Here is a 24,394-nt window from a genome sequence, read left to right on the forward strand (position 1 = left end):
TAAATTCAAATGTCTGAAAAGACTCTTTGGCGACCAAAGTAAATGGACGAACAGTCAGAAACTGCCTGCTGGACACCAGGTTGCAACCTCTGGTGAGACGAGGTGAAGGAATGTCACAAACATCTCCCTAGAGGGGGGCTGAATGTAGGCCCCAGCATAGCTCGGGAGGCCGCCAGGGTCCGCCCGAGTTTGTGGCAAGTTGTGTCATGCCAATTGGTTCATGCCACCCGGCACCCAAGAGCAAGAGGCCTGCCCTAGGGGAGGAGCACCTCAGCCAAGTATGCAGGGTGTTGTTTGAGAGGCTGGAGGCATGGAGGCAGGGAGACCTGAAGCAAACAGCAGGGCCTACCACTGAACTGGGTGTCCATGGCAACTTCTATGGCTTAGGCAGGTGGGTCTAGGTGGGGCAGGCTAAGGTCTAGCTCCTGGCTGCCCTGTGCCCCTTGGGCCATCCTTTCTTCTCGATATGACCAGGGGAGAGTGAGGGGGGCACTGCAGGCAGACACCTACTCTGGGGACAGGTCATTCCTTGGGGCCCCATCAGGGCCCAGCTGGCTCAATCTCCCACCTCGGTCCCTGAATTCTCTCCTTTCTAAACTCCTAACAAAGGAGGTCAGAAAGGGAGTGAGTGGAGAACCCTGGCCAGCGAGGCAAGCTCCAGGCTTCTGGACAGAACAATGATGTCTGGTAATTCCACCCCTTCTGGACTCACCCTCAACTACCCACCACCAACCAAAGGGCCAAAGGCCCACCAGGACCACAGTCAGGGTCTTCTGAGACCAAAGGGTCCCTGAGGGGAGGCGCCAGCCTTGTGCTTTTCTGGGTTGTCCCCATCCTCCTCTCCAGGACCCAGCCAAGAGTTCTAGCCCAGGAGTCATGCGCGTACCCTCCTGCCCGTGCCTCTCCAGGACCCGGATGAAGGACCTCACTCTTCCTACCTTGTCCTCGGTGGATTACACCACACCCACGTCTGACCAAAATCCACACACCCCTAGCATCTGGGCCCCAAGCATGGATTTCAGGAACGTCCCTTCTCATTACTTACAACCCAGGCCTCCGTAAATTACCTATGCTCACAGTTTCCTGAGCATAAGTTTCTACTTAAAGTCGTATAAATTTTTCACTGGCTATTAAGGCCAGAACCCTGAGCTACAGGCAGAATCATGAGGCAGAAGACGACAAGCTGGCACCAGGGAAACATTTCCAAAATGTTCCAGAGCTGGCTGACTTTAATTTAGAAAGTTTTTTGGCTATTAACATTCAGGTTTAAGGCACATTCCAAATTACAAGAAACCCTGTCACTGGCCGGGAGCTGGCTTTGTTCTCCTGGTTTTGCATGGAAGGAGGAACAGATGACTTTCTGGCCTTTTTCTCCTTCTTCTTTTTTTTCTCTTTCCTAAGAAAACTCTAAGGAGTGAGTTTGGCAATAACAAAGCTGGTGACACATTCTCACCAGACGCTAAGATGACTGTTAAAGGTCTTCCCTTTTACTCCTTGCTGCGGACACGGTGCTCCCCGCAGCCTTTCACCCAAAATGTGTGTGCATCAGAGACTTGTATGCATCTGTCTGGCAAGGACTATTAAAAAAAAAAAAAAGGTGTCTCCAAATAAAAATATAAAATTACATGACTAATAGGAAGCCAAGAGTCTCAGCCACAAGCAAAAGGGACTGACTGCATGGGTCAAGAAATAAAACGTCTACTTTTGCAGCAAGCGGCCGTGAGGCTGGGGAGGAAAAGGCGCCCTGAGAGAGGGACCCAGGTCCTACAGCACGAGCATGATACACGGAGCAGGAGAGGAAGGCAGAGGTGGAGGACGGGCCAAGGATCTAACGATGGACGGGCTGCCCTGGGACACCTGGGGGGCTCTTTTGTGGATTTGTTGGAAACAGATGGACATTCTTTTGACCTTTTCCTGGCATCACTATCGCTGGCAGGTGGACAGAAGTGGGAGCCACTGGTTACAGCTCAGTCATTGCCTCCACAGATCTTCAGCAGAATCTTCTGGTAATCCCCCGAAGTGTCTCCCTGGTCGTAGAAACAAGGACAACATTAGTGAGCTGTGGCCAGTTCTGGCCTCCTAGCTCCTGATTTTCTTCTGCCCCAAGTGCTGCTGCAGGGACTCCCCGCAATCTTGCCCCGCAGCCCGTGCTGGTCCCAGGGTGGGAGAGGCTCACGCACGCGGCCTTGCGGCTGCCTAAACCTACCACAGAGCACGGGGTTTGGCCTCCCCAAGCGATGCTGAGAAAAGACAGGTGCACTCACCCCGATGACCAAAGTCAGAATTTGAAAAATAAACATGCAAAATTTAAAACAGCCCACCCAAACCCCTCACTCGGGGCTAACTCATGGCGACCTTTTCCCAGCATCTTCACTGCACTGGACTGAGGCGGTATGTGACGCGGCACTTACTACACGTGCCCTGGAGCGTGATGTAGTGCACACCACTGTCACCTGGGCGTCCCAGCTCCCACCGACCTCTTTTCCACCTCACTGCTGCACTCCCATTAGAGGAAGCGCAGAACGCACTTAGCTAACTTCTTTTTAAAAAATTATTTTAAATATTAATTTTATTTTTTTTATTTACTTATTTTTAAAGTAAGCTCCGTGCCCAACATGGGGCTTATACTCATGACCCCAAGATCAAGAGTCACACACTTTACTGACTCGGCCAGCCAGGCACCCCGCACTTGGCTAATGTCTGATCGTTTCCTTCCACCATGTCCCTTCCCAGAGGCGAGGCCTATGGCTCCTTCCAGGAGCCCACAGGCACACGGGAGCCACTTTGTGCATAATTAAGGATCCTCTGCTTTCCAAAGCAGCAGGTTAGAGCCAGAAAAATGGAGATGAGCTGTTCTCGGTGACAGGCCCAACATCAGATCTGAGGGAGCCTGAAGTCACGAGCTGGTTGTGGTGGCTCTGGATTCAAGAACTTAATGGTCAGAAGGAATTTACGGTCAGGCTGGCCCCGGCGCACGGTTACAAAAGAGTAACACGTGTCACACAAGGTACCTGACAGTGCCACCTTGTTCAGACTCCCTGAACTGCTATCCCTGTCTTGGGGATGATGGAACTGCGGTTCGGGAAGGATGGTCAGGTCACACAGCAGGTGAGAAGAGCCAGACTGGACCCCAGGCCGCATGACCCCAGAGCCCTAGCGCTCTCATGCTCCCAGGGCTGTCTCTGCCGTGTGACCAGGTGACAGAAGGACTTGTCGCCTCGGGACGGGAGTCCTCACCAATGGGTCCCAGACTCATAGGGTGACCGAGTACCAATGTGGGGAGGCCCGGCATTTTCTCCAAGGCTGGTGTAGGGACTCCCCCTCCCTTCTATTTACTGAGCAGCAGGGGTGGGGGTACTGGGGAGGTAGGGCAGTGGCGCCAGCGGGGTTAACACCCAGCCTGCCCTCAGGAGCTTCTAAGAGTCTGGGGGCAACTGGACAAACCAGGAGAGTTTGAAGAGAGCAAGCGCAAAGCCCACAGGCGAGATGCCCGCGCACACCAGGGACCAAGGCGGGCAGCCAGGGTTCCGAGCAGGCAGGTACAAGGGGACAAGGGGGAGACCAGGGAGGTCCACAGGAGGCAGCCTGCTCGTCCCCACGAAGGCCATACCGAGATGTCGTGGTACAGCGACTTGCCGTACAGCCGCTTATACTCCATTCTGATGTCCAGGAGGTCGATCTCACTGCGAGACACCATGATGCGAATCAGGGTCCGGTCCTTCGTTCCCACTCCCTGAAGAGAGTCCACCAAGGGCATAAGCAATGAGCCTCCTTACTGTCCCACCTTCCTGCCCATGGGCCCTCTCTGTCCTCTTGGCTGAGGAGTGGCTCTCCTCGTGCCTTCTGCCCCGAGCAATGTCCTGGTCATGGGGAGGGGGGTGAGACACCCCCCTCCTTTCCTCCGCCCAGACCCCTGCACGTGGGAGACACGTACCCTCATGGCCTTGTTGAGCCTTTCAGCAAAGAAGGCTGGAGTATTCTTGAGACATTTCACTAGAACAGAGAAACAGAGTGTCACTCCATCTGCAGAAACTCTCGATCCAAGGCACCACAGAGAGAACGAGTGTCCTTGTGCGTGGCCGCGGGGGACACCTTCACCTTCCGCTCCTCATTCTCCTCCAGGCTCAGTTGTCTGTGCTCCTGGTTCTGGCTCTTCGGAATAGAAACATAGAGCCCAGACCCGAACCTCTACCTCCTTCCAGGCAACAGTGTGGTGAAAGGAGCCATGTAGGGATACTGGCACGTGGGGCAACCTAGGGGCTGGGACCCTCATGGAGGAAGGATGGCCAAGTGGCACGAATGTCTCCGGCCACGATCCCCATGTCACGGGAGACACACAGAGATGGGGAGGACTCGCCATCTGCCCCAGCCAGAAGGCTCCAAGGAAAGCACAGCTAAAGATGGGCAGATCGTGACCACCCCATAGGGCATGGAGAGGCTGCGAGGCCTGGGCAGGTGGGCGGCCATGGAGTGGGTTGGACCCCGCTGCACCCGGCTCGGGCACGGCAGGGGGCACTCCGCGGTTCCGGGAGCCAAGCCAGCTTTCCTGAGCAAGGGCCTGTTCTGCTGTTGCAAGTAAAAATCTTTCCACGTGTTTCCATCACAAACATCTGACAACTGCCTGCAGGGATGTATTTTTAGAGGAAACTTGGCAGGATGTGAGTCATCTTCCTCCGGGAGAGCAGCTGGCTGCCGTCCCACTGGTGCCCACACGGCAGCTCCCTTCCCCAGAGCTGCGCCTGAAATATAAACAGGACCGTCCGGGGCCGCGGGAGGTACGGCCATGCCGCGAGCCGGGAAGCAGGCTGCTTTCCCACCGCTTCGGCCCAGGATTTAGCAATCCTGGATCATGTGCTCGCTCGCCTTGCAGCCAGAGAAGGGGGAGTGCCCTGCAAACAGACAATGCACACCAGCCCCGGGGGGGCTGGCGGCAAGGCGGGCCCGGGACGCCTACCCACGGCCAGCATGCCCTGCTCCAGGTCCCCAGACATCTCCCGGCAGATGCTCTTCTCAATGTCTCGGCCGGTCATCCGCTGATACTCGTTGAAGACTAGTGGAAAGAGAGAAGGGACAAGTTACAGACTGAATTCTGTCCCCACAAAGTCATGGGGTGACGTCCTAACCCCCACACTACACCTCAGAATGTACCTACAGCCTTTAAAGAGGTGGTTAAGTTAAAATGCGGCCCTTAGCATGGGCCCTAATCCAATCTGACCAGTGTCCTTAGAAGAAGAGACCTGGACACACAAGGAAACATCAGGGATGCAAACACAGGGGAGAGGGTGTTTCAGAACACGGCAAGACGCCAGCCATCTGCAGGCCAAAGGGAGGCCTCAGAAGAAACCAACCCCCCGACACCTTGGTCTTGGATTTCCAGCCCCCAGGACATTGAGAAAATGAGCATCCGTCGTGTAAGTCACTCGGTCTGTGGTACTTTGTTTCGGCTACCCGAGAAAACAAACACAGGCATGCGGTGAGGAAGCCTCCTGGCCTTGAAACCCACCTCTCCCCTCAGCTTGCAGTACCCCAGGTGGCCCCACTGACCGGCCCCCCCACCAGCTGTCAAGTCAGGCAGGCTCTTCACCCCATGACATGCACGCACCCCACTCCTGTCAGCTCCTGGCTCACCTGAGTCATTCCTTACCACCCCATGAGCACCCCTCCACACACACTGACAGAAATTTTGCTCTCTTCTCAAATCCCTTCACTTCCCATCCATGCCCACATTCCTTCCCCATCACTCCATGTATCTGTCTTAGCTCTCAGTTGGACTATGAGCTAACACCCGTCTGGCCCCCAGAGCCTACCCAAGGACAAGTTAAGCACCCATGGCAGTGGGACTCCAGGCTCCTAGAGAGGCAGGTATGGCCCAATGGAGAGCCATGTGCTAACTCTAGCTCTGGTCTTAGTCCGTGCACAGAACAGGGCCCCGTTCACTTGGGCCCCCACCAGGCTGCTATGTGTGGCTCTCATTCTCAGTCCCACCACCCCTGCCCCAGGACCTTTGCACATGAGGCCCTGTCATGTTTTTAACTCAAATGTCATGACCTCAGCAAGGACCACCCCAAGCACCATCCCTGACCCCTGCACCACTCCCTATCTCTGTTTCCAACTTTATTGTCTGTCACTGAAGGATTTACCAGCTGGCACAGACTCCATTTCATTTTTGTCTCCTGCCTGTCTCCCAGAACAAGAATGTCAGCCTCAGGACAGCAGCGATTCCAGAATACAGTGCCCTGCTGCTTCCCCACACCCACTCTGGGACCTGGCCTGTGGCAGGAGCTTGGTTTATAGGTTCCAAATGAATGAGTAAACAATGTAGTTTTGTACAATGCACGATCAATTGTTATGCTGGTTTTTGTATGCCACGCTTTGGAAAGCGTCGCATCAGGTGCCCAATTTCCACATTCTGGTGTATAAAGACACCAGCTAGCAGGAGACTGCACTTCTCTCACCTCTTCCTCTGCTTCCCTCCAGAACCAGAAGTGCACGGAAGTCTGGAAACCCACTGATACGACCTTTCATGTCACCACCAGGGGGCTCTTTTTTTCCTAGATTTTTTATTTACTTATCTGACAGAGAGACAGAGAGAGAGAGGGAACACAAGCAGGGAGAATGGGAGAGGGAGAAGCAGGCCTTCCGCCAAGCAGGGAGCCTGATGCAGGACTCGATCCCAGGACCCTGGGGTCATGACCTGAGCCCAAGGCAGCCGCTTAATGACTGAGCCACCCAGCGCCCACCAGGGGGCTCTTCTAAGGAGGAGTAAGCCCCATGCAGTGGGCCTGCCAAGTGTTCCCGCTAGCTGTCTCCCCTTTATACCTTGTCTGCCCTCATCTATCTAGCCCTTGGGACCTGGGACTGCCTTACCTGCCACCAGGTGGGCCCGGCTCCGGGAGCACAGAATTGCATTGAACTTGGACTCATCTGTTCCCAGGCGGTTCTCCCCGGCTGCATACAGCTCCTGCACAGAGGGAAAGGCAGGCATGCAATGCAGGCCTCACCCCAGAGACCAGGCCCAGGTTACCTAGGGCAGCCGTGCAGGCCCACCAGGGAAGGAAATGGTTGCAGGGCTCTGGCTGTGCTCCATGCACGGTGCAGAACTAGACACCATCCACACATCATCTCACCAGGCAACACAGGGAGGGGAGGACACTCAGGACCAGGAGAACCGAGGCTGGCTGAGGCCGGGACAGGCAAGGGACAGCTTTAACCTCCAGCAAGGGAGCAGCAGCACAAGAGGGACAACAGAACGAGGGCTGGGCTGGAGTCCTAGCTCTGCTGCCAACTTGCTGGGGGGCTCTGGTGTGCCAGCAACCCTCCTGGAGCCTCACTTTCTCACCTCTGAAATGCAAAGGTTAGATTAGATTCAGGGTCACAAACTTGAAAGCCCAAAGGTTGGCTGGGTAACTTAAGTGAGGGAAACAGGCCAGTTGTAGGGGCGGTGGGTGGGGTGAGGACGAAGGCTAAGCACGCAGAAAGCTGACTGCTTCTTAGCACCTGCTGGAGACTTTTTTTTTTTAAGAATTTATTTATTTGACAGAGATCACAGTGGGCAGAGAGGCAGGCAGAGAGAGAGGAGGAAGCAGGCTCCCTGCCGAGCAGAGAGCCCTATGCGGGACTCGATCCCAGGACCCTGGGATCATGACCTGAGCCGAAGGCAGAGGCTTTAACCCACTGAGCCACCCAGGCACCCCTGCTAGAGACTTTAATAGAGGAGCACAGACCCACAGTTGCCAGAAATCCAGATTTCTATATAAAATTCCCAATCTTTATAAGATGTTTCCCTATCTATAAGAGGAACAATGAATAATATGACAATAAATACTATGACAATGAATAGAATGCAATTGTGGGTGTGGGTCTGCATGTGGCAGCCACTTTCCCTGTGTTTCCCTGTGTGTCCCTGGGTGTCCCTGTGTATACCATAATAATGTTTGCAAATGGGCAGAATCTGCACTTGCCTGTTACATTTTTGCAAGTTTGCACCCCAAATATTTGTCAATTCACAACCCCTCATGCCAGATGGCCCGGAATTGCTCTAGAGGCCTCAGGTAGTGGCTCTGGGATCTCAAGGCACCAACAGCCAGGGGAGGAGGGGCTCAGAGATCCCACAGGTCAAGGTGAGGCAGGAAAAGGTCTGTAACTAAGAAGAAAGAGAACTGGGCACAAAACCTTGATTCCAGGGAATGGCCAGGCCTATCTAGCAGACAGGAAAGCAGGAAGAGGAAAATTCCCACTGGGGCAAGGGCTAGAGCTGGGAGCCTGGAGAAGCCCAGCCCTGAGTCCAGAAATGGGAGCACACGTCTCAAGCTAGGGGAGTTGTTAAGGCAGACCCTGAAGGAGGGCATCTGGGGTGAGGCCAGGACACCTGGAACAAGCCAGGAGTCTGGGCCCTTGTCCAGTTCCTGCTTCCAGGCTCCTCCAGGCACAAGGGTCGGCCTCTCTGAGCCTCGGTTTCCCGAGGAAAGAAAATGGACCAGACTAGAGAGCAGCTGTTTTCCAGCCCTAAAAAGAGAGCCCTCCACAAAGGTCCTCTTCAGCCTGACAAACAGCAGAGATAAGGAGACCACTGGCAGCTCCTGGTGAATGCCGGGCTGGGGTTGGCAGGGGCGACAAAGGGGGAGAGAGGGCTGGCCAGCTCCATCCCACCAGAAGCTGTGACTCTCCTCTAGCCACAGCTGCTGTGGTCCGATTCATCAGTGGGAAACCCAAGCTCCTCTAGAGAGACACTCAGACGACCCGACAGAGGGGACGGGAGAGACCTTTGCCTTTCAGCTGCGGTCATGACCGGCTGCAGACACCAGCAGAATTCTAACGCTGCACAACTAATGAGACAGCTGGTTCCTAGGCTCTGACCTTCAAAAGCATAGGAGGCAACTGTAAAGTCTGCCCATCTGCAAACACGATGACATGCAACCGAACACAGGAAGAGGACCAGGTCACATGAAACCCCACGCCCACCATGACCTACCAACTCCTGTCACACCTGTCTCCCAGGTTCGCGCTGAGGTGGGGCTCAGAAGCCGACGGAGGCGAGGGGACACCCAAGGTCTCACGGGTGATACGCAGCAGAGCCCACCTGAGACTCACAGCATCTGGGACCGGCTCCTGATCAGTTGCTCTTTCCACCCCAGAGCCCCTCCCTCGGGAAGCAAGAAAACAGAGGTGCGCCCTGACTCTGGAAGCCCAGCTAGGGCCCCGGGCCATGACACCCACCTGAGCATCTCTCTGGACCACTGTCATGTCCACGTTGGTGCTTTCATCCCGGTTTCCCTGAAAGGAAACAGGAGGCATGGTCAAGGCTGCCCCCTGCAGTTGTGCGCCTCCCCCCCGGTCCCCGAGCCTTTTCCGCCTCTCTCTGCTCTGAGCCCCAAGCTGTGTCGTGGGAAAGGCACCTGAGACAGAGAGATGAGGAGCCGCTGGAAGTGCCCAGACGTGTCGCTTCGGATGGCCTCCTCCAGGGTCTTTTTGAATTCTGAAAGGGAGACACAGGGAAGGCACGTGCTGTAGCCAATCAGCAGCAGACGCCGGCAAGAGGAGGGCCCAAGAGTCCTGGGTGCAATGAGGTCCACAAGGCCCTCCAAGGGACAAGGGGACTGTGACCTCCAGGCTGACCCTGCCTCTGTCAGGCTCGGCCCAAACCACACTCAAGAGGTTCTCCCACTAGCCCTCTGTTACCTTAGCCACCTGCCCCATGTGCAAACAGCAGGCAGGGCTGGGTCTCGGATCAAAGCCCCACGTGTTGGGGGTGGCAGGAGATGAGGTGATAAGAAGGCCAGGAAGGTCTAAGAGGCCCAGGGAGAGGGTGTAGCCAAGGCCCAGAAAGCAGGAGTCTGTGGAGGACTGAGGGGCGGGCACCAGCCTTACCTGTTTTGTAGGCTCTGCTTAATTCCTGGATGTGCTCGTTGCTGCGGGAGGCGAAGATCTCGATCAGGCAGGCTTCATCAGTGCCGGCCCCCTGAGGTGGCAGAGAACACAAACCACAAGCTTGTTAGAGATCCCTCACTGGCACGCAGGGAAGACAGCAGGTGCCCTATGCCCCACAGCACAAACCGCAACAGCCACGGCCGCCAGCACCGGCCCCCGCCCCCGGTGGGGCTGCTGCTGCTGTCCGGCCTGAGGTAGCCAAGCTCCCCGCCACTGCCCCAGTCCCACAAAAATACCAGAGTATGACAGGGACATGGTGATGACCAGAGGTCACGTGAAGGACCACGCTCATTCCCCCACAAGGAAATGGAGTATCAGAAAGGTGTAGTGACTTATCCAAGGCCACACAGTAAATGGTGGGTTGAGATGTGGACCCAGATCTGTCTTATTCCAAGTTCAGCTCATGAATGAGATAAGACAGAGCAGAGGTGTGGACAGAGGAGAGTCCTGGACTGGACTGTGGAGCACCTGAAGACAGCTAGAAGAGGCAGCCCCGACGAGGCCACGAGAGAGGAGCACGTCAGGAGTGGGGAGAAGGCAGAGGACACAGGTAGCCTGGCTGCTGGGCGGGCTTGGATAATAAGCCTGCCGCTCATTAGCTGTGTGACCTCGGGCGCCTTTCTTCACCTCTCTGTGCCTCAGGTTCCTTGTGCATTAAATGGGAGCAGCTAACACCTACCTCCTGCCGAGCTCTGAGGATTAAATGTTAGGCATGAGAAGCACTTAGAACAGTGCCAGTCACGTAGGAAGCAGAGCATGGGGGGAGCTATTTTCAGGATGAGCACAACTGTTCGATGCCTCAGAGCTTGCAAAGAGCTTCTGCTGGCCGCCGTGCTCAGCGTTCACCACACGCTGCAAGAGCGAGCGTCTGCAGTCCCATTTTACACATGCTTAAGGACACACCGCTCATCAGTGACAGGTGACCCCAGCCCTGTGTGGTTTCCCATACTCCACAACCACCACCACCCCACGAAGCCGGCTGGGGGCGGCGGCTGGGCCCAGCATAGGTCTGGGGGCCACTCCCTGGGTTCTGTCCCCAACTGCCTCCTGACTCCACCCTAGAAGAGGGCGTGTCTGAGGATCTCAGCAGGCGCCTCTCCCCACTCCAGGCTCCATATTGAATTCTCTGCCTCTCCTCTGGGGGGCATGGTACCTGTCAAGCCTCCGAAAAATGATGGATTCCTTCGGGAACACCTGCTCAGTTCACAGGGATTTCCCCCTCCCGTGCGAGTTGCCCCTGCCCCATCCACAGGATACCTGCTGTGGGGCTTAGGAGCCACAGGACTGTATGGTCACAAGGGACTGGCCTGGGGGGCAGACAGTAAACCCTAAGTAGGCCTGTCAGAGTCGGCCTCTAGTGGAATTTGGACTGAGGGATAGCTTGTCTTTTCTGTGGCTGAATCTCTGAGAGGTAAACAGAGCGGGGTCCCCAGGGATCCTCTGCCCCCAGCAGATGGAAGAATGAAGCGGGCACTCGGGAAGCAGCTGAGACAAGAGAAATCCTGCTTGGGTCCCTGCCCTTGCTCAAGCCGGGCCGCTTACCTCTATCCTCATAACCAATTCTGCACCTCCGTCTCCCTTAAACCCCTTGAGAGTGTCTCTGCTGTTTGCTAAGGCAGAGTCCTAAATGAAGGAGGATGGTCCTACCTCCGGCCTCATATGCCGGCTCCCATCTGTGTGTCACCACCAGTTCGACCACCCAGCTGCTACTGTGCCTCTGAGATGGGCAGACGCAGATGCTCCCTGATGATGAATGACACCTGTGTTGCCTCTTAGGGAAGTCACCGGAAGTCACCCTTTCTACAGCACTTGGACTCCAACCTGAGAGGCTCCAGGAACCTCACCGACAATAGCAGCTAATAACCGGGCTCAGCCCCACTGTGCAGTCCAGGCCTTTCCCTGGCCTGTGTGTCCACGTAAGCAAATAAACACACACATAAACACAAACATGTACATACCTTGATGGCTTCCTTTATCTCATAGACATCGAAGAGAACCGGGGTCTTCATGAGAGCCAGGATTGTCTTCTCAAAGTTTCCTGATAGTTCAGACTTCAGATCTTTGATCAAATCCTGATCGAATATTCAAAGAGACAAACAAACCTATCTTGAGAATCCACAGGCAGTGACTAATAGGGACAATATTGCAGATGTGAGGCCCAGCAGCCTCTGCCTCAGTCAGGGCCTGGCAGAAGAGCCCAACCTCAGCCAGCCCAGACCTGCAGAGCTGGAGCCTGCAATTCAATCCGCTTCCCCGGGGACGCGTGGCTCATTCAGGCTGGAGAAGCACTGGGCTAGATAGAACACCAGACCCAGTGTTTACCTAAGGTTCAAAAGCCCGGAAGTTCAAAGTATGTTCCCATGCATTTGTGCTGAACTGCAATCCTTTTCCTTCAAAGCTCCCCCCCAGCTACACCTCCCAGGGTAGTCTTGAAGAGGACTGGGATTGGCAGCCTGGTCCCCAGGAGGAAAATCTGGCCCAGTGGGAACCGAAGGGAAATACTGTCCGTGGTCTCCATGATTCATGGCAGAGCCAGGGCCAGAACCCAGACCTCTCATCAAACCTCAGTGCCCTGTGGACTTCTGTTTTACAAAGATGCCATAACCCGAGAGGGCCCTGCTAGGTGGGCAGCAGAAAATGCCCTAATGGGTCTTACAGCCCAACCAGGAGACCTAGGCTCACGTGGGACCTAAGAAAAGCAGGGGTGAGTGGGGCTGTGCTAGAGGATATGCCTCAGTTCAGTGGGGACCCGCCCCACCCCCCACCCAGTGCCTTCCCCCTACTCACCTTCCCATAAGCAGTCTTGAAGGACAGGAGGATCTGCTGGCGCTGTTTGTTGGAGCGACTTCCCAGGCAGTCGATGATGGCCTGCTCATCGGTCCCTAGGACAAGAAGATGCGGATATGGGCAGGGCTGGGGTCGCGGGCATACTCTGCAGCTGGAAGCTTCCCCGGCCTAGGCTCTCCCGTTCTCTTGGGCATCCCCACCACACCCCTACATCGACCTCCTCTTCCACCACCACCACTGGGACTGGGTTCCCTCCTCCCAGCATCCCCACATCACCCCAGAGCCACCTGGCGAGTCAGGGGGGCCGTCAGGACCCGAGCCACCCAGGGTCACTCACCAAAGCCTTTCATAGCTTTCCGTAGGACCTCGGCATCTCGCAAGGGGTCAAAGCCGGGAGCATCTGTGATGGTGCCTCGGTTTCCAAACTGCTCAGACAAACAGACTCACAGAAGATGTCGTATCCCCAAATGCAAAACTTCCCTGCCCAGCCTCTGAAAGCGACCTTTCTGGGTACCTGAAGGAGCCTGCAGTCAGTCACTGAGGGAGCCTACTGTGACCATTAGATACCCTCCAGTTCGGGTACTGAGACTTCCGCCTGACTCCCGTGCTAGAGGCCCGTCTCTAGCCGAGTCCTGATGCTGAACATCTGCCCTATGCCCAGGTCCTCCAGCTTCCCGATGGGGCACGTGATGCCTGCGAACCTTGCTGCCACAGCACATGGGAGCACATTTCAGGGCCCTCCTGCCATGGTCTGGGTAGGCCACGGAGCAGCTCGGTGCAAATAAGGAAAAGGTATTCCCTCCAGAAACGCCAGCACCTGGCCTTTACCATGGTAACCCCCCCCCCCCCCCCGCCGCCTCACTGCATCCCGGACTCTGCTGTTCCGGGCGCTGTTCTCCAGGCTCTCAGCCCCGCTTGCCTGCCGGACTCCTTCCTGACACTGACGGCTGCCCTCCCCAGCAAACGCATTTCCTAAGTGGTCTCCTGGTAGCTTGCCTTCTGGGCCTAGTGTACCACTGGTTTTAACAGGTTAAAAAGTGAAGCTTGGAGAAGGGATGGGGGGGCAGAGGAAGATGGAGAGCAGGGCAGGGGTAGGAGAGTGTGGGGGCACGGAGGAGAGGGACCCCCTGTCTAATAATAGTAGTCGAGCACATACCACTAGCCCCGTGCTTGGCTGGTTTGGCCATGTAACCATGACAATGAATTCTAGGCACTGCAAACACGAAATGCTCTCCAAAATGAGCCAAGAGCAAGCCCTGAGGAACTGCCAGCAAGCTTCCCAGGCCAAAGGAGGTTTTAAGAACCCTCTAAGACCAGCCTGAGAGGCACCTCGGGAGACTGAAGACTAAGCCCCACTGGGCACATGGCTTGAGGCCTGGGGCCCAGGCAGTTCCTACAAAGCACAGAGCCCAGGCAGTAAATGACACAGGAGGAATGATGAGTGCCCTGGGACATTCAGTTCCAACTCGCATATGGAACATCCAACCAAACTTCGAGAAATAGGGCAGCTCCCTAAGGTCTTTAAGAATATAAACCGGAGGGGTGTGTGTGTGTGTGTGAGTGTGCGTGCGCGCAAGAAAGCAATAGTCTGGTAAAATAAGAAGTTATAGATGGAGGATAGAGCCCTTCTCCATGGGCTGTGCCCTCCCTGGCCCTGCTGTTAGAGGACGCTAGACCACGAGTTTCAGGCCTTTGGGGCCCAAGCCTGGACAAAGGGTGACGCAGGGCGGGCACTCACCTGGGCTGGAGGCACAGCGGGGGTGACGCTCCCAGACCCCAGGTATCCCGGATAGCTTGGCACTGGCTGCTGCTGCTGCCCAGGAGGTGGCATGGGTGGCTGCCCAGGGTAGGTCATCGGTGGCTGTCCGGGGTAGGGCCCCGGGGGCTGCTGGCCAGGGGGCGGCATGGGCTGGCCTGGCACAGGGGTCCCTGGGTAGGGCGGATAGGAAGGCATCCCGGAGGGCGGGTTTCCTCCAGGGGGCGGATACATTCCATATGGAGGAACAGCCTGCTGGGCGGAAGGTGGCTGCCCAAAACCCCCAGGGGGGATGGGAGGATAACCACCCCCAGGGGCCCCAGGGTACAGGTTTGGCACGTTGGCTCCTCCGAATGTCCCAGACATGTTGGATGCCTGAAAGTCCACAAAGAAAGCCTAAGATAAACACCCCCACCCCATCCCCCCGCCGTCCTCCCAGGAGCATGGCCATAGCCTGTCCATCCGTCCTTCCCTGATCTGAGCCCTCCAACACTGAGAGCTCAGAGGCCAACACCCCTGGCTTCTCAGCAAGGCCCAGCCTGACCACCCAGCTTGAAACTACTGCCCCCTTCCCCTGTACTTGTACTCCTGAGCCCTGTATTTGCTCTTATGCCCAAAGCACCCATATCTGCTCTAACACCCCACAGTTTACTTATGGTGACTGGCTGTCTCCCCAAGAGCTTCAGGGCTCAGATTTTGCTTGTTGTACCCACATACCCCCAGTGCCTAGAGCAAGCCAGGAACAAATGAGACTTGCATATGGGCTGCACGGTTGACACTGAGCAAGCATTTGTTTTTAGATTATAAAAATACATTTTTATAAGCCAATTAACAAATAAAAGTAGCCTATGCTACCAGGCACCCAGGCCTGAGCAGAACATTCATCCACATGTACATACACACACGTGCACACATGCACGTGTACACTGGCACACGCATACCTACGCTCTCCTCCCTCCTGACCCAATGCAGTGCTCCTAGAAAGATGTTCCATAATACTCTGTGAAGGCACTGCCCCATCCACTTCAGGGAGGAAAGAGACCTGAGAGACCAGGCAACCCAGTGTGCATGCCCTTTCCCCCCAATTTACAGATGGGACACCATGAGCAGGGAGAGGCCCGACGAAAACCCTTTGTTCTAAGATGCAGGCCAATACTTGGTACCCACAGGCAGGCACACACACAGACACCTCTGAAGGCACACAAGCCAGAAGCCTTTGTCCCTCTGGCCATGCAGGTGTTAAATCTCCCACCCCTCACCCAGAGGCAGCTCCAGCAGGAGGGCTGGACTCACCATTCCTGAGAGGTAGTCCTGGTTGAACTGCCCTGCGTAGTTGGCCATGTTATCCAGCCCGATCGGGGGCATGCTGGGTGGGGGGTAGCCAGCACCTCCCCAGGCACCACCACCTGGAAGCAACACCAAGCCCTTCAGCAGCCTGGCGGCACGCCCAGTGGGAAAAGACAGGGCAGCAAGCTCTCCGGTCGTCAGAAGGGGAGGCCAAAGCAGGGCCTGGAGGACAGCACTACAGACCCCACAGAAAACACTCAGGCAAGAAAGCTGAATGAAGCCCGCTGCCAGAGGAAGAGAAAAGAGGGAACTTGCCCCTCCTTCCAGGGAGGAAGGTTGGGATCAGCAAACCTTCCCAAGACCCCTATGGGACTAAAGAGGTAGGAGGACCAAGGACAGAACTGCCCTCCTGGGCTCACCATCACCGAAAGGGAATACAGACATAAAAACAGGACATTTGGGGTCACTGTGCTCAGCCTGTGACAGCGGTGAGCTCAGAGAGTACCGAGAACCCACAATGAAGGGAAAGCATGGCAGGGAAGGGTGGGTGTCCTGCCGACTGGGTTGTTGGCAGTGACAAGTCTGTGAAAGAAGGGAGAGCAGGACGACAGGGCGGAAGCGGACAGGGCTGGGTCACGCACCACAGACACCATCCCTACAAGGGTGGGGGGGGGCGGGGGTTGGCAGTTGGGGGACAGCAGTAAAAAGCCCCAGCTCTGAACCCCAGAGGGACCAGGTGTGTGCCGTAGGGCGAGGCGCTCAAACCCTCTAGCTCAGCTTCTTCAACTGACACTCGGGGACGATAATTAGTTTGCCTCAAACTGCCCGGATAAGGACGGAGACCTGATGCCTGTGCGGGGCTCCCGTGCCATGGCCGGCCATCGTTGTGTGGCCCCTGGCTTGTTAGATGCTTTTCTGACCAGGGCAGTGAACAGACCCCGAGGGCCTCGAGTTCAGCTTTTCTAGGGCTCCAGGCCCCTGAGGACAGAGCCTGCCAGGAATCCCCGGCTCGCCCTCTCTTCGCCACTCGGCGTGGCGGGGGTGGCGGTCATAGGACACCACGGCAGCATCCCTAGCAGGCCGAGGACCAAACATGAGGCCAGCGCTGGCACCCCTGGGCCGTGCCTTGTTCAGAGGGAAACGGCTCTGCTCAACCCAGCACGCCACGTGATGGTGGCCACGCCACCTCCCTGCTCCAGACCTGTTCTCTGCCTGCTGAAAGGGCAGGCTGGGCACAGATGGCCAGCAGGGTCATGGGTGCTCGGACTCCAGGGCCTCTGTTCTGGGGAAATGAACTTGCCCGCCGCTCTTGTGGGGTGAGGGGCAGCTCAGGTTACCAGCCTGGAACGATGCCCTCATCTCCTCCCCTACCACGGGGACCCAGTGTCATTTCAGGAGGAACCTGGGAGAGGCCAGGGCCAGAGGAGCTGATTTCTGAGTGTGAAGAGACATGCTTTGGTGGGGCCGGGCTCTGGCGGCCTGACTGCGGGTGCAGCCCCAGTGCAATCCGCCTGTAGCTTCTAGAGCTGCAGCACAGACAGCTGACCCAGAGCGACAGCCTCCACTTCCTCCCCTGGCAGAAGGACCCTGTGGTTGATCACAGGGTGCCAGGGGCTTTACCTGGCTATCTCACTAGTCTCAGGGGCAACCCAGTGGAAGAGAGATATGTGAAACCATTAGCAAAGGAGAGAAAAAGGGTCCCAGAGAGAAGAAGAAATCTGACTGCTGCTATCAGCTAATAAAGCAAGAAACTGGGTCTTGGCCTCGTCCTGGCTTTCCAGAAGTGTTTCAAGTCCAGGCTTTTCTGGGTCCCTGGGTCCCGGATTTTCTCCATCCCCTCCCCATCCTGGCTGCGCCCTTGGGTTAGAGAGGAGCAGACTGGAAAGCACTGTTCCTCTCTCCCTGTCCACTCCTGCACACTGAGCAGAGAGGGCATTCCTTCCCCTGACTGCCCTAGACCTTCTTACCTGGTGCAGCTGGGGGGTAGCCGCCTGCAGGCGGGGGATAACCTGGGTAGCTCATGGTTCAATCTGCAAGGCAAGAGGGAAGCATGTTCAGGTTCTGTGGGGAGCTCCCACCAGTCTTGCTGAACCCCCCAACAGCCACAGGCCAGGCCCCTGCACGAGCAGAGGTTGTGTCAGGCCTGACTTGGGCCAGCCCAATGTACCTTCCACCTGCTGGGCACCCATCTAGAAACGGCGACTAGGGGCAGACTCGCGCCTGTGCCCGCACGCCAGCACTGCAGGGCTGGCTCACCACACGTAAGTGGCTGCGATTCCCCACAGACCCCTTTCCCCCTATGCTTTACTCCCACCTCTGCTGACACTCATGCGGAGCTGCTCTCTAACCCCAGAGGTGAGCACACAGTCTCATTCTCAGGGGCCCACTCTATTGGTCTTTATTTTCCCACGTCTCTTCATCACCATCCAGCCAGAGCCCCTGTCCCCTGTGCCCGGCCTAGAGACCCCAAGCTGTCCATGGTGGCCTCCAACGTGTATCTGCCCCAAGCTACAGTTCCTCCCTCTCTGACCTCTAGTTCATCAGGCATGGGAATGTGGCAGGAAATTCTCACTCCTAGAGACAAGAGACCTCAGGAGGGCACATGTGATCCATATCTGGAACGAGGGCAAGTGAGGCAGTGGGAGCTCAGAAAGGTAAGTGACTTGCAGATCAGGAGTAGGGAAGGAGAAAGGCCTGGAACTCAGGGCTCCTGCCTGCTGGTGCTGGGTGGGACAGCTGCTCTCACAAAGTCCCTCTGTATATGGATCCTCTGCCATGCCCCATGCCAGCTAAACTGCCCAGAAGGGGCACAGCCACTCAGACTGTCGTGCAACCTACTTCCTGTTGCTGGTCAGTGGTTCAGTGGCTGCTGCAGTCCACAGCGGTGTCCAGGGATGGGTAAGGGTGTCAGGGGACCTGCAGGCCCCCTCAACCATCACTCCTGCTGACCCCAGGTGACCTGCTCCCCCCTGCACACTGGGCCCCAACCTAGCTCTCAAACTGCAATGTATGCAACAGAACCACCCCAAAGGGCTTGTTAAACACACACAGCTGGGCTCCACTGTAATTTGAGTCCGCAGAACCAGAATCTGCATTTTGAACTAATTCTCAGGTGATGCTGCTGGTGCAGGGACCCCACTTTGAGAACCACTGCTCTAGATACCATCATTCACCTACAGGATTCTGTGTGCCCTTCACAGCTACACTGGAGATCTGCACATGGTGTTTGCAAGGAGGCAAAACATCCCCACGGGGCCCACAGGGATGATGGGCGTGGGGATGTTTTGGTCAGTGTGTCTAGAGGTGACTGTACCAAAGGTCTTTGGGTACCAAAGACCCCTTGCCACCCTTCTCCTCTCCTCCCAGAGGAATGAAGCCAAAAGGCCCCACCCACAGCTGGGGGTGGGGTGGGGGGAGACAAGCCAAACGCTGGGTACCACCCTGTTCCATACATCAAAACTAATCTCAGACAGACCAGAGATTTAAACGTAAGAAGTGGCCCCGAACCCCAAAGACATAAAATTAAAGTTCTGCACAATAGGAAACAAATAAGGAAACCAACAGAAAGGCAAGAGAAATAACAAACTTAAGAAAAATGTTTTGCAATTAAACAAAACAAAACAAAAAAACCCAGTTACCAGTAGAGAAACACAAATGATGTAAACAGGCAATTCCAGAAAAGGATCAGAAGGCTTTACCCACACTAAGATGCTAGAACCGCCAATTACAAACGCAGAGATGTCAACATGTAAAATGACCTGGTCTGAACCAGAAACTCCCCTTCTAGAAATTTATTTCCCAGGCACACTTACGCATGTGTGAAGTGACACAGACAAGGAGTGTGCTGGGGCCTTCTGGGATAACAGCCCCTTAGCTAGCCATCTGCAGCGGCTGGTACAGGGAATCAGAACAGATCCGCACAACGAACGCTCGTAGCTATTTTATAATTAGCCGGTTCTGTATCTGGGCACATGAAATGATCACCATTCTTGATCAAGGTACAAGCCATGTGTTTACTAAGCTAACATTTTGTAAAAAAAGATGTAAAACAGACACACTCGGTGGTTGTGAGCATGCGCGCATGCATACACACACACACACACACACACACACACACACACACACACACATATCCCTGGAACGATAAACAAGAAGCTTGGTGACACTGGCTGCTTTTGGAAGGGAAAACTGGGGACAGACATGGAGGTTACTGTTCATATTTGCATTTTTTTGGCTATATGCGTGTACTGCCTATTAAAAAAACAACTTGAAAAAAAAGGCCCCATTCAGGTGGCGATTTCTGAGCTCTCTTGAGGCCACGGCTGTTCTTCCAAGATCTGAATACCTCACACAGGCTCTATTCAGGCCCAGGCAGCCCGGCTCAGCGGCTGAGGTTAGCAGCCCTACATAAACGCACCCTGGGACCCAGACCCAGAGGATCCACCCATGTTTCCCCGCCTGAGACAGGACCACAGGGCAGGCTGCTCCCAGGGTGATGGCATGCATTCCCAGGAGGGCTTTGCAGACGTCCCAGCAAGAGTTAAAAGCTGTCCTTTGGCAGTGAGTCGGGTCTGACCCCACGTCCGAGCAGCAGGCCTTCATCCCTGGGTCTTCCCCTCCTCCAGAGACTACCTCCAGTCTGGCCCTTCCCCGAGAGCAGCTTCATCTCCCCACCACCTCCTGTGTGCAGTACCATTCTCTTCCCTGTCTCGGAGCTCTCTTCAGAACCCAAGGACCCAGCTGTGGTCCCTGAGGAGCACAGGGCAGGACTGGACCATCGCCTCCCTCCTTCCTGGGTTGGGACACAGAGTGTTCTGGCCAAGGAGCCTTGATGCAGATCCTGTCCAACTCCTCCCGTGCCTTCTGTGCGCTGCTCAGCCCGCCAAGGTGACCGGACATTCCAGCGTCAAACATCTTAGCGCTCAGCTTTGTTTGGTAAGCATGACGTCTGCTTTCTTCCAAGTAACTGGTAGGAAAGGGGCCAAGGACAACACTCCAGAACTGTCAAGGCCGACCACGCCCCAGCCCGAGAGCAGCAGGTGCCACCATGCAGGCAGCACTCTGGTCCCCAACTCTTACCATGACGATGCTACACATTTCCCCACAACTTCACGATGGTGTAAAGAGGGCCCGCATCTGATGAGGATTCGAACACATGGCCCATGCCCAGAGCTCCCAGGGTTTACCTGCCTGATAACCCCCAGGAGAAGAGCCACGGCAGCTGGATGACCTATGGCACCCTCAGGGTGCACGTCCCTGCCCCCAGTGCCTACCCAACCCAGGGGCTGTGGGGATTCAGCTCTCCAACTCACAATGTCTACCTGCTTTCCCCTTCCTCAACATGAAGAAATCCGCTCATCCTCCAGTCGTTGGGTAACTTCTGCCACCAGCAGGGCCCGCTGTACCATGTGAAATCGTTCCCGGCACCATCTCCACTAGCAGGTGGGCTCAAGTGGGGCTTCTAAGGGGGCTCCGCACCTTCCTCTCCCCGCGCTTGCCTGTCCAGCACTCCCTCTCCACCACAGAGAACACAGTTGAGTTACAATCCAGTAGACTGGCTCTCTCTTCGGTGTTTACAGGTATCACACCTTCAGCAGCTCTGGCAGGCTGGGCAGAGGCCCCATTATGCGGTGGCTCTGGTCTCTGGTCAGGACACTGACACGGGGACTCACTGGAGGGAGCGTGTGCCACACGCCAGGCAGCTGGCCTGACTTCCAGCACATAAAAGGGAAAGGAAGGGTGGGTGGTGGCAGTGTTATGGCACCAGGATACAAAAGCGTCCTCCCCAGAAGGCTGGCGAGGGACCTGGGCGGGGACAGAGCGTGCAGCAGGCTGAGGCCTGGAAGCACCATTCGAGACCTCCTGCCCCTCTGTGCCCAGCAGCAAACCAAGCAGGCCCAGGACTAGAGTGGAGGCTGTTGTGGGATGGCCCCTCCACTGGCCTTCCCCGGCCTGGGGGCGGGAACAGTCGTCTGTATATTCATCTTTTAATATGAAATCCTCAATCTGTTTTGATACAAGAATTTAAATACAGAGTTTAAGTCATGCAGCTCAGATGATTCTCTGCTGATATTTTTTTAAAAATAAAAAGAAGCCAAGCCACCAACTGGGAGAAAAAGTTTACGAACGACACATCTGATCAAGGACTGTCATCCAAAACATAGAAAAGAACTCTTAAAAACTGAACAGTAAGAAAACAATCTAATTTAAAAAATGGGCAAAAGACCTGGACACCTCCCCGAAGAAGACACATGGATGGCTTCCGGGCACGTGAAAAGACGCTCCCCATCAGACATCACTAGGGGAACTGCAAATAAATAACGAGAGACCACCGCACACTCATCAGAATGCTCCAAGTCCCACCCAGTGACAACACCAAATGCTGGTGAGGGCGCGAAGCAACCGGAGCTCTCGCTCACTGCTGCTGGGAATGCAACATGGTACCAGCCCTCGGGAACACAGTCTGGCGGTTTCTTACAAGACTAAACACATTCTTACCATACGGTCCCGTAGTCCTTGATATTAATCTCAGTGAGCTTAAAACTGTCCACGCAAAACGTGCACACTGATGTGTATAAGCGCTTTTATTCACAATGGTCAAAATGTGAAAGCAGCTAAGAAGTCCTTAAGTAGGTGAATGGACAAATGCCAAGACGATGAGCTATTCCTCCGCATTAGAAAGAAGTGCGCTGTCAATCCATGAAAAGACATGCAGGGAGCTGGAGTGCAAATGAGAAAAGACTGCGTACTGCCTGCTCCCAACTCTCAACAGTCTGTAACAGGTAAAACCAGTGGTAAAAAGATCAGTGGTTTCCAGGAATTATGGAGGAGGGAGGGACAAATGAGCAAAGAACAGAGGATTTTTTTTTTAGGCCAGTGAAACTATTCTGTATGATATTAAAATGGTGGGTATATTAGTCAAAACCCATGGAACACACAACACCAGACGTGAACCTAAGGTGAACTATGGACTCTGGATGTGTCCATGCAGGTTCATCAATCACAACACACACCCCGCTACGGTAGGAGTGTTGACAATGGATACTGATGGTGTTGATAGTAATGTACTTTCCATACCATTTTGCTGTGACCCTAAAACTGCCCTAAAAAAATAAAAAAATAAAATTAAAGAATAAAACAAAAACACGAGAACACACTGCAGGGAAATTCACACACAACCAGAAAGGCACCAGAAAGTGAAAAGCAAAGGTCTAACCCTCTACCCAAAGGTCACTACTGGCAGTTTCTAATGTGTAATTCAAGATCCTGCCCCACCAAAACACACACACAAATGCACGTGCATGTGTGTGTACATATGATTTGTTTGTGCATGTGTGTATACAACTGTTTTAAAGCAAGAGATTTATTTGCTTATCTGCAAACTCTCCTCGCTCCAGTACCAGGCTGGGTTTGGGCAGACTGGGGGTCATTAATGGGACACATTACTACCCGGCATTGCTCGCCCTCAGCCAGTCTGAGCAGCTCCTGGCCTCCATACACCGCCCTGGGAGCGCCGGGCATTCCTCCCCGGGTCACTGGGCTGGACAAAAGGAGGCAATGACCCAGACGGGGTGTGAATGAGGCCCAAAGCAAGACAGAAACGTCTACTTAAAGTAATCCACTTCCTTGGGGCACCTAGGTAGCTGAGCGGTTAAACGTCCAACTCTTGATCTCAGCTCAGGTCAGGACCTCAGGGTCATGAGATGAGCCCCGAGTCCGCCTCCACGCTGTGCACCAGCCTGCTTAAGATTCTCTCCCCCCTCTGCCCCTCCCCCGCCTCTCATGCATCTTTTCTCTCTCTCTCTCTCAAAAAAAGAAATCCTCTTCTAAGAATCTCACGTGGAAAAGGATCCCAAACCAATGACCCGGTGCTGGGTCCAGTTCTCCATAGCCCTTGCTATCCCATGGGTGTGAAGGGAGGGTTTGCCAGGGGGTTGGGGGGGGTTCCCCCCCTCAGGGCTCGTCCTTCCTTTTGTATTTTAGGATTCTGAAAGGGGACACCCCTTTAGATTTTTATCCCAATCTCAGGTTTACAGACTACCCAAATGTTCCCATTGGAAGGGACCTTGAAGGCTGTCTAATTTCCAACCCCTTAGTTTTGCAGCTAAAATACACCAGGGACACGATTTACTCAAACCATACACACACTAGGGAGAGCATCCATGGTAGAACTCTACTCACTGCCTGCTTTCTCCTAACAGAGCCATGCTGCAACACCTGGGGCCGCTTCCATCTGAGCTAGGCTGGCTTATCTGGTGGTCCCAGCCAGTCGTGCCACAGGGGACCTACTATAGGACCCCTCCTCCCAGTGCAGAACTAGGTATGCCAAGGCCATTCCTCATGGCCAGGAGGTTCCAGAGATCCTCAAGTGCCTAGGCTTGCACCTGTTCCCTCTCCCTACACCTACAGGGGAGGAGGGAAGCCAGACACAGACAGAACTCTGCCACATACCGTCACTCAGAGCTGGCTCAGCAATAACCTGGGACCCCAGCCCCAGCTTAGCACAAACAGGCAGCTTGATTTACAGCTCAGTGCTTCCTGAACTATGTTCTTGGACACCAGCTTAATATCTTCCAAGTTGAGAACTTAGAGGGATGCAACTTAAAAGGAGAGAGAGATTAGTTGTCCAAAACTTTG

The 24,394-nt window shown here is 55.0% G+C and overlaps 1 protein-coding gene across 1 annotated transcript in view; it reads right to left on the reverse strand.

Moving 5' to 3' along the window:
• Nucleotides 1-1,185: 1,185 nt before the first annotated feature.
• ANXA11 (annexin A11) overlaps nt 1,186-24,394 on the reverse strand; it is a 37,228-nt gene continuing 14,019 nt past the window's right edge. Inside the window, exons 2-15 of the mRNA XM_080822793.1 lie at nt 17,725-17,787; nt 15,764-15,876; nt 14,453-14,845; nt 13,052-13,139; nt 12,715-12,809; nt 11,886-11,999; nt 9,868-9,958; nt 9,396-9,475; nt 9,217-9,273; nt 6,868-6,961; nt 4,955-5,050; nt 3,935-3,993; nt 3,611-3,733; nt 1,186-2,027 (exon numbers count right to left, since the gene is read on the reverse strand). Coding sequence (XP_080678919.1) covers nt 1,968-2,027; nt 3,611-3,733; nt 3,935-3,993; nt 4,955-5,050; nt 6,868-6,961; nt 9,217-9,273; nt 9,396-9,475; nt 9,868-9,958; nt 11,886-11,999; nt 12,715-12,809; nt 13,052-13,139; nt 14,453-14,845; nt 15,764-15,876; nt 17,725-17,779 — 1,518 coding nt within the window. The 5' untranslated portion in view covers nt 17,780-17,787 and the 3' untranslated portion in view covers nt 1,186-1,967. The remainder of the gene's footprint in view (nt 2,028-3,610; nt 3,734-3,934; nt 3,994-4,954; nt 5,051-6,867; nt 6,962-9,216; nt 9,274-9,395; nt 9,476-9,867; nt 9,959-11,885; nt 12,000-12,714; nt 12,810-13,051; nt 13,140-14,452; nt 14,846-15,763; nt 15,877-17,724; nt 17,788-24,394) is intronic.

This window comes from Martes martes, assembly GCF_963455335.1.
Source record: "Martes martes genome assembly, chromosome: 14".
NCBI lineage: Eukaryota > Metazoa > Chordata > Mammalia > Carnivora > Mustelidae > Martes > Martes martes.